Source organism: Phoca vitulina, unplaced genomic scaffold, assembly GCF_004348235.1.
Source record: "Phoca vitulina isolate PV1807 unplaced genomic scaffold, GSC_HSeal_1.0 scaffold7, whole genome shotgun sequence".
NCBI classification, from domain to species: Eukaryota; Metazoa; Chordata; class Mammalia; order Carnivora; family Phocidae; genus Phoca; species Phoca vitulina.
The window spans coordinates 43627445-43646185 of record NW_022589710.1 but is presented as its reverse complement, the minus strand read 5'-3'; the positions used below and the strand labels follow the sequence as shown (position 1 = coordinate 43646185).

The following is an 18741-nucleotide window of genomic DNA, read 5'->3' as shown; positions in this document are numbered from 1 at the left end:
AGAGCCAGCGAGCAAGGGAATAACACATGGTTGCTACTGAAGGACCCTGGAGCTTCAGGTGTGGCTACCAGATACTGCCCCACTATACGAAGGATTAGAAGCCCCTAGTCCACTGCATATCTTTCAGTCTGTACCCAACACACCCAAGGGAAAATTACTTTGTGACAGTTCTCAGTCAATGTGTGGTGGGCCCAGGCTCTCAGACTGAACGACAGAGCTGCAGTGCGGGTGAGCATTGTCAGCACGGCCTGCCCTGCCAGCTCAGCACCTGCTAGCGGGTAGCCAGCAGGCACACGTTAGAACTGTAAAACCAAGGGGACACTGCCTGCTTTCATGGCACTGGCTTCCACATAACTAGGCCTGATGAAAGCCAAGGTTAAGCCACGCAGTGTCAGGGGATAAAAGCTGTACCTCTGGCACCCACAGGGAGCTCCCTCCCACTCACCAGTATGAGGTTAAATCGGTCGCTTGCCAAAGCGGAGGGATCCGAGCTCTGAATCTGGACCTTTTTCCTCTGCATGCAGCTCACTCGCAGCTCATGAGCTAAACTGCAGAGGGAAAGAGGGGCGGGGAGGGCATGGACACTGTGCCTAGACACCCATGAAGCAGACTCCGAGGCTCTGCCCTGGCCCACACCCTGGAGACCACCTCCCCTAGTCAGCCGACTCTCCTCCCGAGTAATTCTCAGCAAGGGAGCTGAGCGGGATCCCAAATTATCTCAATTATAGAACTCTTAGGAAAACTAAGGCCAAGAAATGGGTGGACCATCCACAGGGTCAAAGAAAGTTAGAACTAGACAAATTTGTTTTTGGATCATCTAGTACAACTCTTTCTCGAGATGAAAAGAATGTGCCTGAGAAATGAAACAGCATGCCGAAGAAGAGAGCCCAATTAGTAAGAACCAGGTATGGAGACCCTTCCCTCTCCATATCACGGCCACCACCCCACTAAGAACAAAGCAGGTTTTAAGGTGAAGAGAGATCTAACTAGACCTTAACTCTTTTCCTTCTGAAGAGGGGAATACAGGAGAGACCTGCCCTACCTACTCTGGCGGGTAACCCTTGCGTGGCCCGCCCTTTCTAGCTTTGCCTTGAGCCAATCGCTCTATTCTGAGCCTCAGTCTCTTCTGAAAACTGGGGGAAGTACCAACCTAGCTCACAGGGTTTTAGTTGGAGTATCAGTCATCACAAGTATATGAAGTTTAGTACACATACATCCCTTTAATGCTCTCTTTTGGGTGACAACTGATTGGAAGGGGAGGAGGCAGAAATCTCATGGTAATGAAGTTATAGGACCTTCATTACACTGACAATGATTTCGAGTAACACAGAGAAAACGTCTTGAGAAACTTCTGCTGAGTTTCTCTGCCTAGACCCCTTCTCCCTCTGTGGCCTCCTGCAGGAGACTCTCCCCTTGCTCTAAAGGGAAATGATTTTCTCAGGGCTGGTTTTAGCAGAAGGCAGGCTATGCTCCTCCCCCCTCACCCCCGCCCCCAACTGTGAGGACTCCTCAGAGTGGTTATGTGCTCTATCCTGACTGGCTTCTTGGACCATGGAAATAAGAAACAGGAAAAGAACATTCATGGAAAAAGCTTAACGAGGCTTTGTCTTACCGGCAGTAACTGGTGACATTGAGAAAACCCAGCTTGCTTTTCTGTAGCAATGAAGATGCATTAAAGCCCATTCTGGCTATTTTCTAAATAAAACCAAAAAGATTCAATGAAGTTTTAGGTTATGGGATAATGGAGAATGTTTCTAGTTTCATAGGATCTAATGAAGAAGCAGGTGTACTAAGTTGGCAGAAATTACATGCATACAGATCTGACGGTCTCCTCTCCTTGGCAAGAGGAAAAGTCCATCACAAGAAAGCACATGTGAGCTGGAAAGTTGGCCTGGTGCCCATGTCTAAGCTCCCCATCAATTTACCTGGGGAGCCAGGTGAAGAGATGAAGCCACCCCACTAGTGAGCACAAGAACCGCACTGGTCACTCGGGTCTTCACCATGCTTTCCGTTTGACCAGGGGTGACCACGGAGCCCCCCTAAACCACTGAAAGGTCCTGGCATTTAATCCCCAGAAGGGATGCAGGAAATCCTCATATCCACACACCTTGGTTTTCTATTTAAGATATACAGTTACTGAAACTGTATCATACCAATTCCCAAGATTCCTCTGGGGAACGACAAGATGTGAGAATCACTGATGAAACTTCGCAGGTAGGGCGCCTGGGTGGCTCAGTTGGTTAAGCAACTGCCTTCGGCTCAGGTCATGATCCTGGAGTCCCGGGATCGAGTCCCACACTGGGCTCCCTGCTCAGCAGGGAGTCTGCTTCTCCCTCTGATCCTCCCCCTTCTCATGCTCTATCTCATTCTCTCTCTCAAATAAATAAAAAATCTTAAAAAAAAAAAAAAAAAAGAAAAGAAACTTCACAGGTAAGAAAAGGGGCGGTGGGAGATTTCTTGCCTGTTCTCATCAGAATCTCTTCATCAGATCCCTATAGGGGGAGCTCAATGCCACACCCACAAGTGCACCATGCTAAGTGTTATAGGGGCATCTAATCGGCACCTCCCATCACCAGTGGAGGGGACAGGGTGGCCACCAGGAGTGTGGAGCCCACCTTTTTCTGCTTGTCTTCTTCCTCCAGCAGCTGTAGCCTTTTGCTTTCCATCTCCTTCTGCCGGATGCCCTCCTTTGTGAGGGGGTTGCAGTTGTTATGTCCAGGGAGCAAGCGGAAGTATCGTTTCTTTTCAGGGTCAAAGTAATACCCTGGCAGATCTTTAGTCAAAAGAAATGAAATCCACTTCAACTTAGAACACTGCATGGACCCACCTCTGAAGGAACCCAGGGGTCTGTCCACACCACCCCACAGATGTCTGCCTGTTCTGAGGGGCAGGAGGTGGGCTAACGTTGTCAGTCACCATCCTGTGCCCATGGGGGGAGCCGTCTGCCTCAGGATCCCCATTCCTGACACAGCCAGGATGTTTAGTTAGTGTTTCAATTTGCTCCGAAATTTCCTCCAAGCCAGGAAAGGGCTGGTGACCCACACGGAGTGTACCCACATGCAAGTGAAGACACATAGGGCTAAGCAGGGCAGCCCAAGCAGACGTAACCAGATGATGAGGCGGGACGAGGTTTCATCTTTCCCCACAGGCAGGGCCACAGGAGGTCTACTGTCCAACGACAGCCTCACCTGGCACGGAAGAGCTCCCAGCTGTGCCGGATGAGGTTGATGGGGCCTCGTCATCGCCAACATGGCCAGAATCCTGTGAGCTTTGCTGTGTCACTGAGTTACCCCTGTTGACACATAGTCATAGTAACTCACAGTGAAGGGCTGGAGTCCCAGTCATTCTCTTACCGTAGGATCCTGCAGGGGTCAGTTCAGGCAGTTCCATGGCCTTCACCCCAGCCCTCTGACCCTTCTGATTACTTGGGGAGCCCTGACCTCTCCCTTCTCCTTGAAAGCAGTTTACCTACTTCAAATATACAAAAGTTAGGACAAGGTTTTGGTTCCTCATCCTTAACAGGATGTGTGTCACAGTAAGTCCCTTTCCTTATCTCCTCACTTGAGCATTTTGTAAGGTCTTTTTGAAATTTCCAGATGAAAAGAGGAATAATCTTTGCCAATAAGAATATTACCAGCTAGGCTCATTTGTCAGTTCAACAGCAGTTACAAAGCCAGGTGCATTTTATTCTTTACTGGATTTAGCAATACAAAGGGTTTAAATTTTACTTGGGCACACCACCTTACAGGTGGAGAAACTGGCGTTCAGGGCACAGAGGTGATTTGCTCACTTAATACTGGGATAGAGCCATGGTTTAAACAGTTGATTTGCAAAGCTACAAGCAGCTTCTGTGGCAATTACAGGCTGAAGGATATAATGATAGAGCAAAACACCTAATTTTAGAATCCTGACAAAATCTGCTTTAAAATCAAGAACTTCCTCCCCATTCCCCAAAGGAATACAAATTGAATAAGTATGCTGAAGGAATGAAAGAACTTTCTCTTTTGTCTGTAAATACTAACCATGCAGTTTCAGAGAAAATTATTTATTCTCCCTTTTTATGGCCTGGAGCTTTCTGAGGCAGCTCATGTGTGATCAGCAGCAAGAGGAGGAAGGATTCAGTGTCACAACAAATGTCTACATTTCTAGTCCAAGGACTGCTGCTCCATTCTTTCCACACAGAGCCCAGAAGGTGGCTGCCCAGCGTGTTTCCACATGACTCTGCCAAAGCAGAGTTGAGACTCTCTTCTTGCACAGATCACATTTTGCTACACATTGTACTCTTGTGGGAAGGCCTGGGGCCCAAAAAATATCCATGGTTCTCCTTATGAAACATACAAACATTGGGCACTGTCCTGATCGTTCTACAATATGGGTCAAGTCTGCGATTCTGGCTTAGAATAATAGATTTTATTCTGCCCCACCATGTATGAAGGGCCTACTCAGAGCCAAGCAGCCCATCAGAGGCTTTCCATGCAGTATTGCAAACCTCTCTTTTGTATAAGAGTGACTCAGAATGATTAAGTAACTTGCCCAAATTCATATAGGAGAAGGCAGAATGTCAAATCCGGACCTCCTAATTCTGAAGCCCTGTTCTTTCCGCAATATTTTGATGGTTTTTGTTACTGTTTAGGTTTACCTGTTCTAGAGAAGCATCTTGGTATTTGTCATCTTCTGACCCTGTAGCTAGAAATCTGTCCATTTTAGGAGGAGGTCTGAAGTGTGGAAGAGTTTTAAAATTGGCATGTGGGCCTCTTCTGGTGCAAAGACTTCTGCACGAAGGAAATACAATCTAGTCTCAGCACAAGATAACCCGCCCACACCAGGAGAGGACACCTCACAGTCCAGGGCCAAAAGGACTTCTGGCCATAAGAACAATAAGCTGAAAGTGTAAAATGTTTGCACTGGGGACTTCAACTCAGTATAGACTAGGTTTTACTTTCTAAGCGGGGTAGTGGGTACATGATGTTCACTGTATTATTCTGTATACACTTTTGCGTTCATTAAATACAGTATGATATATTTAGCCTTTCTAAGGACTTAGGCTGAATTAATGAAATTAGATCTCCAAGAAGCTATTTTCATTGGCTGGGAAAAAAGGGAGAGAGACAGAAAAAGTGCAAACTAGAAAAATAGCTTTCCAGTTCTATCTGATACTGTCTACTTCCAAGCCTCTGGCTAACGCTCTGGCCAGAGGTCATGGTCACTCTGAAAAGAAAGAGCGTGGCCATATCTCCTGACTACTCCAAGCGCAGCAGGCGGGCTGACCTGCGGCAGCGGCGCCCCCCTCAAACCCTGCGCTGCGGTGACAGCCCTGGTGACTCGCGCACACCTGAGGCTGCCACAGGGCTCGCGTGGTCCCGGGTAGCAGCACTTGCCTCTCGTCAGAACCCTGTTGCCTGAACCGAGGGTTCTGGTTGCTCCTTCTCCCACGTCTTCTATTCTGCCAGCTGTTTTTATGCATTTCTTCTCCTAAAAGAGAAAAAAAGCAAGTTCACATGCAAATGTGTGTGTGCGCGCGCACGCGCATGCACGTGCTTTGCTGTCTGCTTGACAGCTCCTCCATGCTCGGAGCTAGGCAAGGGGGTGGCCCGACCTGGGTTCTCACTGGAGCCACCACACCACGCCTCGCCTGTAAGGGCTGCCTCCAGGTGGAGACAGCGATGAGACCCCAGGCTTCTGGGGCCACTTCTCCAGCTACAGTTCTTACCTCACAGTTGACACCTGGCCTGCCAATCTGCTGACCTTCGCTTCCTTGGGTCACTGTGTGAGGTGATGACAGATTCTCGCAAGTACTTTAGATGGCAGCTGAAGCTGGCATGAGAACTCTTAGGTTATTCTTCTTTCTTTTCTTTACCAGATAACACCAGAGCATATAATTTTTCTTTCAATCCACACACATCCCTATTCATAGAGAATAGTTGACAGTGAGCACTTTCTCCTACACAATTCCAGCACTGAGCAGGGAAAACTGTGAACACAGTTAAACAACAGCCCGTGTGTAGGATTTCTCAACGTGCTTTATAAAGGTTTTAGCTTCCCGAAGTAAGCAAGCTGTTAAAGGGACAGATGTGCACATGCATTTTTTTTTTTTTAAATAAGGAATGAGAAAAGAACACTTCTTACTGATATTGCCATCTTTCAGGTGGCTTTTTCAAGTCCTTTCTTGTATAGCCTGAATCTATCACTTAACTGCCAGTTTCAACATTGGGAATCACATTAAGAGGTTTTTTTTTTTTTTTTTAAGATTTTCTTTATTTATTTGACAGAGAGAGACAGCGAGAGAGGGAACACAAGCAGGGAGAGTGGGAGAAGGAGAAGCAGGCTTCCCACCGAGCAGGGAGCCCGATGGCGGGGCTCGATCCCAGGACCCTGGGATCATGACCTGAGCCGAAGGCAGACGCTTAACGACTGAGCCACCCAGGCGCCCGACACATTAAGAGTTCTTAAAAAGACCAAAATGGTACATGGACCAGCTGTTGTGAGTTCCATGCCTTCCCAACGCTTGATTTTTCCCCCACTCACAGGAGACAGTGATGATATCTTACTGAATATGCTTTTATTTATTTTTTACTGATTATACTTTAAAACCACATTCAAATGCCATAACAAAATTAGAAAAACATTTCTAGGGCTGAATGAAACCCAAGAATAGATTAGAAAACTATTTGCCTTTATTTCCCAACTTCTCCTTCTGAGTGGGGAATGCCTGTTGGCATCAGAGCACCAGAAGTCTGCACTCCCGGTCCAGTACTTACCCCAACATTTTGCGAATTCTGTAACCAAGGCCTCAGTTTGCTTGCTTCAGACAGTCAGTCTGCCGCCCCCACGGGGCCATTCCACAACCTGGATTACTTGCACCAGATGCTCTCCAGTCCTGTGCCAGAATTAATAAGCACCACTGAAGAAAAGCATGTAGCTGTGCTGAGGTGGAGCTATGAGAAATATCTTATTTTCATCCTCTGATGAATTAAATGACTTTAATTATTCCTAGTCTGAGTCACTCCTGACAGCTCAGGGTGTTATCCCTGTCCCAACATATCCCTTTCCGCTTTCTTCCAGTCCTCCTTCCTTGCTAGCATAGCTCCCTACCTCACAGAGAAGAGAGATGTTGCCAGGTATGAATACTCCCAACTTCTCTCCCTTCCCTTCCACAAATACCTGCCTTTAATATTTCCAATGGTCTTCCCGCTAGTCTTGGGAGAAACGGGTGTCCTTGTGCCTTTTCCTGGCAAACCCACCCCACCTGGCTATTGCTCTCATTCCTTCTCAGACCCTACAGATACCTTCCCCGTATGTTTAACCAATTTCCCCTGTCCTTACCTCACCTATGGACATGCTCAGGTTTTTCATTTGTATGTGCTTCATCTCTGACCCGAAAGGAAGAGGATATCCTGAGCATGTGGTCTATGTGCACACATCCCACTGCTTGTTTCCCAGTCACTCTTCAACCCACTGCAGTTAGGGCTCCTCCCTTGCCTTTCTGCTCAAATGCTCTTGTGAGGTATTTAACTAATGATCCCCCTACCTGCCAAAGTTAGTTGTCTCTATTTAGCCCTTATTCCTAAAACATGTGAAGCCATGAAGCTTCACTCTTCCTTTGGCTTCTGGAATAGCTTTCTCTTGGGTCACCTGCCCTGTATCTGTTTTCTACTGTTCTGTCCTAGATCCTCTTCTTTTCATACATATACCATCTCACCTGCCAACACAGGTTCATCTCCAATCCCTAGCATCCCTCCTGGGCATCAACTTCTACTGCCACTCCTCCTTCCACAGCGACAGCAGACTCAGCAGGTTCAGAGCCCAGAATCTCTCCCTACTTCCCTGTCTGCTCTTGTACCTATCCATATTTCCCTTCTCTGTAAATACCACTGCCGCCCTCACCCCTGTCCAATAGTATAATAACTTTATTCACTTTCCTAAGCAACCCACTTTCATGGCTCCTGGACACCACACGCATGGGTCTCCCTAAGGATCAATTACCTTAATCTTTATTTACGAATAAAGTTGTATTTACTAACTAGTTAAGTTACAAGCTAAGAGGCACCTATGCAGAGGAAGGGAAATAGGGCCAGTGTTAAGAAAACTGGTAAGAAAAAGAAGCCATATTGACCTAAAGGTTATTATCAGCAACTCTATAAAAAGATAAAAATTTCTCTAGATTGCACATTCTGTATATAGGACTCCAGTTTGCTTTAATTATGAAATAATGCAGGACTACACTGAAGAACACATATAATGGTAAGTCAAAGGCTTCAGATCAGGAGGCAGGCGCATGGCATGCCTGTATCCTCAAAAGAGGGGCGCAAAATCAAGGACATAGTAAATAATGAAATAACTGGTGACTGCTGATTTTGGAACATTTCTAAACCACTAACTCACACAAACACAGGGTCAGGTACTGCAACACAAGGAGAGGCTGACGACATTAACTGATTTAATAAACATGATCAAGCCAAAGTCATTTAAAAAAGTCACGATAAATAGAAGTTGACTGAACACAGAAAGGGTTAGAGTGGGATGAAATGATACCTTTTCGTACTTTTAAGCCTATTTCAGGGGTGGGGAGAGTGTCTTCCCCTAATGCAGACATAGTTCACTCTCAGTATCCACTTTATGCATTATGCTTGCCCTTATCACTCTGTACTAAACTTTGTACTCCCATCTCATATTAGGTGTAATGTGAATTCTCTAAGCAAAGATCTTGCCTTTTGCCTTGTTCCCTCTGTTCCTAACACCCATGACCTAGTTGGTTCTCAGTAAATGTTCACTGAACTAAACAAAAAACAAACCCAAACAACCCTGCAGCTACTTTAAAATCCCAGGTAGCCCCTTTCTGCTCTAGGCATTTTCATTTGCTATTCAACACAGATTTACGGAGGGCCCACTGGGCCCTGGGGAGCAGGCAGAGATAAATAAACTGTGGTTCCCATTCTCAAGACACTTGCTGATCACCAGGGACATAGTCGTGAATGAACCGATTCCTGCAGTGCCTCATAAGTGAAGACCCAGGTCTCTCCAGGTGTAGCAAAGGAGAAGAGTCATTCTTTGAGTGGAAGGGCTGGAGGAGAGACAGAGTTTGAACTGCAGCTGGAAGAATGAGTGTCAGGCAAGGGGGTGAGGAAAGGGGCCTGCAAGCAGTTTGGTATGGCCAGAGCCTAAAGTACAAGGGGCTGCGGGATGAAGCTGGAATGGGAGGCAGGGCCAGCCCATGAGGGCTCTGACAAGATTAGACACACATGTTGGAAAGGGCACTTTACAGGTAGCAGAGAGAATAAGCTGGAAGTTAAGGACTGCTGCAGCAAGCCAGGGGAGATGAACCTTCCCACTATGGAAGTGACACTTGGGACAGAGGATCTTGAATTTAGAGAGACTCAGGAGGTGAATTTCATGGGAGAGGTGGAGACAGAAAAGTGAAGAACCAGTAAATGACTGACTGGTAGGGTCCTGACCTGGGAGACCAAGATTAAGGACGAAGAGCAGTTTGGGGGAGAGAAGAGAATCAGTCTCATTTTGAACAAACCAATCTCAAGATGCCTGTAGAACACCAAGGCAGGCAACTGTACACAAGCTCTGGGAATCCAGAGAGGAAACAAGGCTAAGGATAGAGATTTGAAAGTCATCAACACATGGTGACAAAGACTCAGACAAATGTAGATCCAAAGCCAAATATATAGTGAGGCTTTGATTTCAAAATTAGAGATAATTTTATTGGATAGTAATAGGAAATCCAGCATGTATCAGTTTTTAGATCAGTGTGTCTTAATGAGGACAATTTTAACCACCAGGGGACATGTGACAATGATGGGAGACATTTTTGTTTGTCACAACTTGGGGGGGAGGAGGTGGGGCTGGTGGTGGCTGCTATTGCCATTTAGTGAGAAAAAGCCACTGATGCTAACCATCTTCCAATACACTGCGAGTTAATCCAGCAACAGTGCTGAGGTGGAGAAACTCTATTCTTGATAGAAGTGCTAACAATTTGCTGGATCAAATGCTGAATCCTGGCTCCTTTGGAGCTGCTCTGCCAGGCAGGTACTAAGATGTGTTGTGAAAGGCTGGACTTGGCTTTGCCTTTCAGAGAATCTTTTAAGTACTTGAAGGAGTAAAGAGAAATAATTTCTGAGAGACCATTAGTCTGGAAAGACAATGTTAATCTCAAACAAATAAACATGATTTAACTTTTTGGAAAATGACCAGGCAATACTTACCAAGTAATTTAAAAATGTACAAGCCTTCTTTTGGGAATCGATCCTAAAAAAATAATCCAAAAGATTATAAAAATTACTACAACTTTCCAATCACTTTATGAGACTAGTATTACCCTGTTACCAAAACCAAAGATATCACAAGAAAACTATATATTGGGGTGCCTGGGTGGCTCAGTCGTTGAGTGTCTGCCTTCAGCTCAGGTCATAATCCTGGGATCCTGGGATCGAGCCCCGCCATTTGACTCCCGGCTCCGCGGGAAGCCTGCTTCTCCCTCTCCCACTCCCCCTGCTTGTGTTCCCTCTCTCGCTGTGTCTCTTTCTGTCAAATAAATAAATAAAATCTTAAAAAAAATAAAGAAAACTATATATCAATATATCTAGGACACAGACACACAAAATACTAGCAAACCCAATCCAAAAGCATATGAAAAGGATTATACATGAGGAGCAAGCAGGATTTATCCCAGGAATACAAGGTTGATTCAACATAGGGAGATCAATCACTGTAATACAGCATATTAATAGAATAAATGTAGGGGAAAACCCCATATGACTATCTCAATAGATACAGAAAAAGCATTGGGTAAAATCCAATGGCCTCTCATGATTAAAAACTAGGAATAGAAGGTAACTTCCTCAACTTGATAAAGGGCATCTACAAGAAACTCAAAGCTAACATACTTTATGATGAAAAAGTACAAGCTCCACCCCCTCCTCCATTCAGGAACAAAACGAGGATGTCTATTCTCACCACTTCTATTCAACATTATACTGGAAGTTCTAGCCAGGGGCAATTAGTCAAGAAAAATAAATAAAAGACACTCAAACAGGAAAAGAAAAAGTAAAAGTACTTCTATTTGTAGATGGCATGATCTTATAAACAGAAAATCCTAAAGAATCCACGGTAAAACTATTAGAGGTGATAGATACATGAGTTAAAGTTTCAAGATACAATCTGAAAATGAAATTAAAGAAAACAATTCCATTTACAGTAACATCAAAAATAATAACTTAGGAATACATATAATAAGGTAAGTGGGTAACTTGTATATTGAAACTACAAAAGAAACTATAAAACACTATGAAAGAAATTAAAGAGGACCTAAATAAATGGAAAAACATCCATGTCAGGAATTGGAAGACTTAAGATGGCCTCCAAATTGATCTAGAGATTTAATGCAATCCCTATCAAAATTCCAATTGCTATTTTTTGAGAAATGGACAAGCTGATCCTAAATTCACATGGAAATGGCAAGGGGCCCAGAATAGTTAAAAAAAAAAAAAAAATCTTGAGAAAGAGCAAAGATGGAGGACTCACACTTCCCAATTTCAAAACTTACTACAAAGTTACAGTAACTAAGGCAATGTGGTAGTGGCACAAAGACAAAAATATAGATCATTGGAGTAGAACTGAGAGTCCAGAAATAAACCCACAAGATCTCTGGCCAATTGATTTTTAAAAAAATTTTAAGTGGGCTTTACACCCAATGTGGGGCTTGAACTCATGACCCTGAGATTAAGAGTCACATGCTCTACTAATTGAGCCAGCCAGGTGCCCCCCAATTGGTTTCTGAAAAAGGTGCCAAGACTATTCAGTGGGCGAAAGAATAGTATTTTCAACCGCTAGGACAACTGGATATCCACCTGCAAAAGAATGAATTTGAATCCCTACTTCACATCATATATAAAAATTAACTCTAATGGATCCAATATCTAAAACTATAAAACTTAAAAAAAAAAAAGATTTTTTTTTAGAGAAAGAGAGCGTGAGCGTGAGCGTGAGCATGAGCAGGAGGGGTAGAGGGAGAGGGAGAGGAATCCCAAGTAGACTCCATACTGAGTGCAGAGCTCCACACAGGGCTTGATCCCACAACCCTGAGATCACGACCTGAGCTGAAACCAAGAGTTGGACGCTTAACTGACTGCACCACCCAGGTGCCCCTAAAACTATAAAACTCTTAGAAGAAAATAAAGATATAAATCATCATGATCATGGATTAAGTAATGGTTCCTTAGATAGAACACCTGAAGCACAAGGAAAAAATAAATTGGACTGGAAGAGGTGGTTTCCAGCGGGCTGAAAGTAGGGGAAGAGAAGGCAGAGAATGGGGAATGACTAACCGGCACAAAGATCCCTCCACCCCCAAATATTCCTTTTGAAAGAAGCTTGTTGGGAGTCTTTTTTTCTGTTATGAGTAAGTGCTTTTCCCAGTCACCCCAAATTAGTTTATAAAGGCTCTGATTAAATTGTTTTATATTTCTAGGAATAAGAGTCACTGTTATATCCTTTCATTATCTAGGTGGTAGCTGAGTAAAATTTTTATAAAACTTTAAGTGATTTATAATGTTCCATGAGTACCTGTTTATGTTTTCATGCCACCAAATTTTTAGCTTTGGTACCAAAAGCAATAGTCACATATATAATACTTCACTATGACAGTTTTGTTTTAAAACCAGAATCAGGGGGCGCCTGGGTGGCTCAGTCGTTAAGCGTCTGCCTTCGGCTCAGGTCATGATCCCAGGGTCCTGGGATCGAGCCCCACATCGATCGGGGGATCCTGCTTCTCCCTCTCCCACTGCCCCCACTTTGTTCCCTCTCTCGCTGTGTCTCTCTCTGTCAAATAAATAAATAAAATCTTTAAAAAAATAAAAAAATAAAACCAGAATCAGGTTGAATGTGACTTAAACTAAGATTTATGCCTGTGCATTCATAAAACACTGATACACTAGTACCATATTTCCTTTACTTTGATTAAACACTTACTGAAAGGTAAATATATAGATCAAATGATGAGACTTGTTTCAGTAAAAGTTAAAAAAAAAAACAACAAACTTGTCTTTTTACTTAACACTTCATGAAATAGAATTTTTTTAAGAGAGTGGGTAGGATGAGGGGCAGAGGGAGAGAGAGCCCAGCACCGAGCCCTATGCGGGGCTTGATCTCACAACCATGAGATCACGACCTGAGCCAAAATCAAGAATTGGATGCTTCATCGACTGAGCCACCCGGGTGCCCCATGAAATAGAATTTTTTAATCAGAACAACTAGATAGGATCCTTTCCTGGAGTCGACCTTAAAGAACTGGAATTGGCAGATTTTTTTGGTTTCTGTTATCTACTTACTATAGCATTCCCAATCAGGAATAGTGCAATAATATGAAACACTTTGAAATCCATAATCTTAAAAAAAGGAGGGGAGGGGATTATACAAAAAGACCACACATCACAAGGTAAGAGGTTAAAATGACTGAGTGTGTAATATTTTTTAAAACCTTCATTTTAGGTCAGCACAAACTTCCTTTATTTTTTCCCCCCTATTTTCAGTAGCATTTCATTTTGAGGTTTAACATAGCAAGCCAGTATAAAGTTTTACAATTCAGTCCAGCAGACCCCCTGACCCAGTTTCACTTTCCCCGGGTTCAGTTATCCTCCATCAGGTCCAGAAGCAGATAATCCTCCTCCGGATGTATCCTCAGGAGATCAGTTAACAGTCTAATGCCGTGTCACAATGTCTATAAGTCGTCTCATCGCACAGGCATTTTATCATCTTACATTATCACAAAAAGGGTGAGTACAGTACAGTAAGATTTTGAGACAGATCACGTTCACATACCTTTTATCACAGTATATTGTTGTAATTGTTCTATTTGATTATCAGTTATTGTTGTTCATCTCTTACTGCCTAATTTATGAATTAAACTTTATCACAGGTATGTCTGTACAGGAAAAAAACAGAATATACAGGTTTTGGTACTATCCATGGTTTCAGGCATCCACAGGGGGTTTTGGAATGTGTCCCCCTGGATAAGGGGTACCACTGTAATCCTGGATTCTGAGTCATTTTAAGATGAAAATGGAAACAAAATTAATTTTCTTCTGTAACATCTCAATCATCTGCTTGTTGACCCTTTCTTAGTCGACAGGTGGATACCTGTCCTGTTGCAGATATATACTTAGCTGACAGTGATCTCTGGAAACTCTGAATTTGTTGTCAGTGAGCCCTCTTGCTTAACTACAGATCCCAATAGTTAAAATCAGAAACAGACAGGATGCCTAACTCAAGCTCTAACTGAAACCTATTGCTCTTATTTCTAATCATGCTTTCTTGAGGCATTGATGAAGAGGTTTTGCAATGACCAGAACATTGGAACCGCCAGGCCAGAAAAGCCCCAACAGCAACAGAATGCCTAGAAAGACTACATCCCATACATCCCCTCCCTGCCCACGATCATGGGATGCACACATACCAACCCCCCAACCTGTGATCACACACTCTGTCTGTTCTTTGGCACGTACCCCTCTGAACCTCTCCCTATAAAACTCTAGGTATCCAACTTGTGGGCTGAGAGGTCAGTTAAGGCTTGAGTCTGCCACCGCCTCTGGCTGCTGGCACCTGAAATAAATTTCTCTTTCTCTTTTCCAAACCCCGGTCTCTTGAGTTACTGGCTTCACTTGCGATGAGTTTATCCGAGTTTGTTCGGCAACAGGTTTGTTGGCAAACCTAGCCAGGAGCTGTGCTTTTGATTTGTCCGGCTCCTTCGGTATTCCTGGGGATGGAGCACTTGGCCTCACAGTGCACAAAAGCTTTCCTTTTGGTTTCCGGAGTTACTGGCTGAGCTAGATCATTGGGTAACATTCTTACATTATCTAAATGAGGTTGATAATCTGGTGGATACCTAAAGCTTCTGAAAAACCTGTAAATCTTCCTCATCAACCTTTGGTGCATTTTGGTAGGCAGCAGTGTATACCTCTAATGCTTTGCTTTAGTGCTTTTCAATAGTGCTAAATAAATGCTTTTCAATAGTGATAAAATTGAAATACAGTATTGGTATCCTTTACTCTTTGCTTTTCAGAACTGCCAATAGCTTTCTCCACATGAAAGCTGTTTGGATAGCATCCACTGCAGCTGCCTGTAATTGGGTTCTGCCCATGAAATAACATGCCCATCAGATGGGTTTGCAGTCTTGCCCTTTCTAATTCAGTTTAGCTTCTCCATTCTTTGCTGTTATGTTGCTATGAAGTCATTCCGTTTCATTTTTACCTTGGTTGCAAGAGCTTTCAAAGGTTCACCTCCTTTGGCTCCAAGTCTGAACCCCTGCTTGTCAATAATCCCGAAGTTTGGCAAATTCCCGAGTTTTTCAGGCCCTGCTTCAAATCTACAGTCTCTGTAAAGGCCCAGTTGTGGGATCTCATCTGGAAGTTGGCTTGGCCTGGAAGTCAGGCAGTTCTCCCCAGAGGAATGGCCAAGATTTGGCACAGCTCTCCCAAAGGCTTGTGGTTGGAACATCCCACAGTTTCTTGGATAACCGGCCCTCCCCCTCCCCCAAGACACCTCCCCATGCCAGGGGGCTGTGGGGCAGCCTCTACCTGGGCCTCTGCTCAGCAGGTGTGCTGGGAGCCCAGGGCTGAAATTCAGGGTGGGAAGAGGCTCCATCTCCCCCACCCAAGACCTCAGGTTGAGAGGCCCTGGCAGCTGGGCCTCAACATCTGGCCTGGAGTCCAACAAAGCTCCTCTGAGTTGCCTGGACCACACTGGGGCCACAGGGTTTCTTTTTGGGGTGATGAAAATGTTCTGGAATAAGATCGTGGTGATAGTCACACAACCTTGTGAATATATTACAAACCCCACTGAACTGTACCCTTTAAAATGGTGGATTTTACGGTATGTGAATTATATCTCAAAAACAAAAAAGATTTACTACAGGAGAACTATAATACTTAAAAGTGAGAACATCCTAAAAATCCAACGGGGTAATTACGATTATGGAGACTACCGGACTGTAATACGGAAAATGCTAATGCTGAATGGTTTGTAAAGCCGAATACAAAATGGCCTCTACAAGGAGCTGGCCATGCCCACCTTGAGTTGGTTTTTCTATTTTTACAAATGAGGAAACTGAGGCTTCCAGGACTAAGTATCTTACCCAGCAGGACACAAAGAGTGGAGAAAAAGGAATCTCACCCCGGCTGGTCAGGCCCCGGGGGTTGGTTACCCACCGAACACCACCTCAAGTGTAATTTCCATTGTTATTTAAAACCAGACTTTGGGATTTCGGAATTTTGTCGGTCTCCTCCAGGAAGTTAAGAGTTTTCTTTCCGCCTTGCTGTTTCAGTCACAAGACAAGGACTGTGGACTACCCCACGCCCACGGTGGGCGGGGGGAAGGGGGTGGTATCACCGTTTCTGAGGTCAGCGGGGGCGGGGCGCGATGAGGCGTCCAGGACCCCGAAGGCACGAGTACGAAAAGGTGGCTTTCTCGCCAACACACGGCTCGGTGTGGCGGTAAACTCGGAACGCCTGGGTTCAAACCCGGGCTCTGCTACTGACTAGTTCAGCAGTTACCCTGGACAAGCGAAACCTCACTAGGCCTCTTCCTGCGTCTGACAAAGGTACTCCTACCTACCTCACAGGGCTGGTGGGGGGGAAACTTAGTTAAGGCTTGTAAAGCAGTTAGCACAGCGCGGAGCACTCAGGACGCGCTCAAGGTGCGTTAGCTGTTCTCACAACCTGAACTCTCAGGGAAACGGCCACCAAGGGTCCGCGCTCCAGCCAGAGGCAGGTGTTGGGTGCTACCTTCAGCACCAGGGCTTAATAAAACGCTCTTTCGGGTCCGACACAGAGCGGCGACACTCGGGGTCCCCCCACGTTCCACCGTTTACGGCTGCAGAACCGACCCGACAGGACGAGCCGGGCTGTACACGCCCACGGAGCCGGCGCAGCCGGAGCTCGCCGGCCCAGCCCCCCATCCACGCCACGCTCAGGCCGGCGTTCCACGTGCTCCGCTGCTCCCCGCCCCTTTCTCGGGCCTTCCCCCACGGCCCATCCCACCCCGAGCTCTGAGGGAGAGCAGCCGCAGGAGAACTGTAATATTTAAAAGTGAGAACATCCTAAAAATCCAACAGGGTAATTAGGATTACCGGACCGACGCCAACGGCCACCGCCGCGGCAGACACTTACTTAGTAGATGGTCCTTTCCGGCTCGCCCTCAGGGCCGGGACCCGCAGGAATACGGTCTAAGCGGGGAAGGACCCGGAAAGACCACGGTGTAGCGTCTGCCAGTTAGTTGCGTCCGTTTTTTGTGTTGTCGCAGCGGATAGGACCAGGCGGCCGCCCGTTCCGTCTCATTGGACGTGGCTTCTGACTGTCTACGCCAATAGGATGGATCTTAGGGGGAGGGCGGAGATTGGAGCTCGGCTCCGCCCAGGCCAGGCGAGTGGGCCGCGTGTCGGCCTGCGGGTCTGGGGCGGGGCCGGTCGCGTGGGGGGCGGGGCCGGTCGCGTGGGGGGGGGGGCCGGGCGGGGTAGGAGGCTGAGTTCTGATCCCGGAAGTTCGGAGGAGTCGGCTTCTGAAGAAGTTGGGTGTCTGACCCAGCAACGGGTACCTTCTCTGTCCGCAGCCAACTGATCCAGCCCAGAGTCGTCCTCTCGCCGCCCTGGGCTACTATCTTTAAACCTGAGACTTGGGGGAGGAAAGATTTTACTGTGGGAAGGACAAAGGGGTCTCTGAGATGAGGGAGAGAAAACAGGTGGTGACGTGTTGGGCAGTGATCGCAGGTGGCTGAGTCGGCTGACCCTAGGTCTGTATGGCTCCAAGGTGCAGAGGAGCGTGGCCTAAAGGGCCGTCATGGAGGGTCAGTTCTCGGTCTAGTTGTGTTTTCCTGCTTTGTTGTGTGACTTAGGTCGAGTCTCTTCTCTTTTTTGTGCCTTCATTTCTTCTGTTGTTGAACAATGAAGTTGATCTGATGTTCTCTTCAGCGCAAAGTCTGTTCGTACGACTAATATTTCCAGAATGTTCTGTGTGCTTTGACTGTTCCAGATATCAGCCGGCAGCTATCAGAACTTCTAGAAGCCTGTGATGGGCACTTGGCCAGAAGTGACAGTTTTGTGAGAAGATCTGGGTTCAAATAGGCCAGGCTTGGAGGGGAAAAAAAAATTAAATAGGCCAAGCTTGCTTGTTGCCACTAGCAGACCTGGCACACCATGTGCCTTATTAATCCGGGTCCCTGTGAGTGGCTGGACCAATTAGAAAATAGGTCGTGTGGTTTATCAGTTGTATCTCAGTGTGAAAACATTTCAATCAATAATGAAGAAGGTAGAATTTCAGCTCTCAAGGAGTTTACAAACAAATGCAGGGTGTGGAGTGGGGAGAGGTGGTGAGCAGAATGAGAAGTGAGTATAGTCAGAATAAAGCACAGCTTTGTGAAGCTTGAATGGCCCAGAAGAGAAGGCAGACAGAAATTCTAAGCTGAACAAACAACCTCACTGGAAGTCTGTTCAAGGAATAGTGAGGCATTCATTTTGGCTGTATGGGAGGGGAGTCTTGGAAGCAAAACTGGCAGGGTAGGTTGGGTCAAATATCAGGGAAAGGAGCAGGCAGAGGGGACCTCGGAAGGTTTGGAAGTTGGGGAGTGCAGGACTAGAGCTGAGCTTTGGAGACATCACCCAGGTGGCACAGTGGGAGAGACTGGAGACGACAGATTGTGGAGGCTGGGAGCCTCCTTAGGAGCTTAGTGCAACCACAGTCCCTGTGA

General features: G+C 45.8%; 1 protein-coding gene and 1 pseudogene across 5 annotated transcripts in view; both read right to left on the bottom strand.

Moving 5' to 3' along the window:
• The window catches only part of DCAF4 (DDB1 and CUL4 associated factor 4), a 33240-nt gene extending 15972 nt beyond the window's left edge, over positions 1–17268 (bottom strand). For 3 of the 5 annotated variants that reach the window (XR_004299572.1, XM_032405500.1, XM_032405501.1), the window contains exons 1-9: positions 17169–17268; positions 10212–10254; positions 6759–6877; positions 5711–5904; positions 5379–5472; positions 3189–3292; positions 2616–2773; positions 1613–1695; positions 446–548 (exon numbers count right to left, since the gene is read on the bottom strand). Coding sequence is in view for 3 of the 5 variants with exons in the window: in XM_032405500.1 (XP_032261391.1) it covers positions 446–548; positions 1613–1695; positions 2616–2773; positions 3189–3292; positions 5379–5464 (534 nt within the window). In the remaining 2 variants the exon portion in view is untranslated. Of the gene's footprint in view, positions 1–445; positions 549–1612; positions 1696–2615; positions 2774–3188; positions 3293–5332; positions 5473–5710; positions 5905–6758; positions 6878–10211; positions 10255–17168 lie in introns of those variants that run through there. The other 2 variants (XM_032405502.1, XM_032405504.1) reach the window with 2 other exon arrangements.
• Positions 13952–17162, bottom strand: LOC116633127 (annotated as a pseudogene).
• Positions 17269–18741: the final 1473 nt, after the last annotated feature.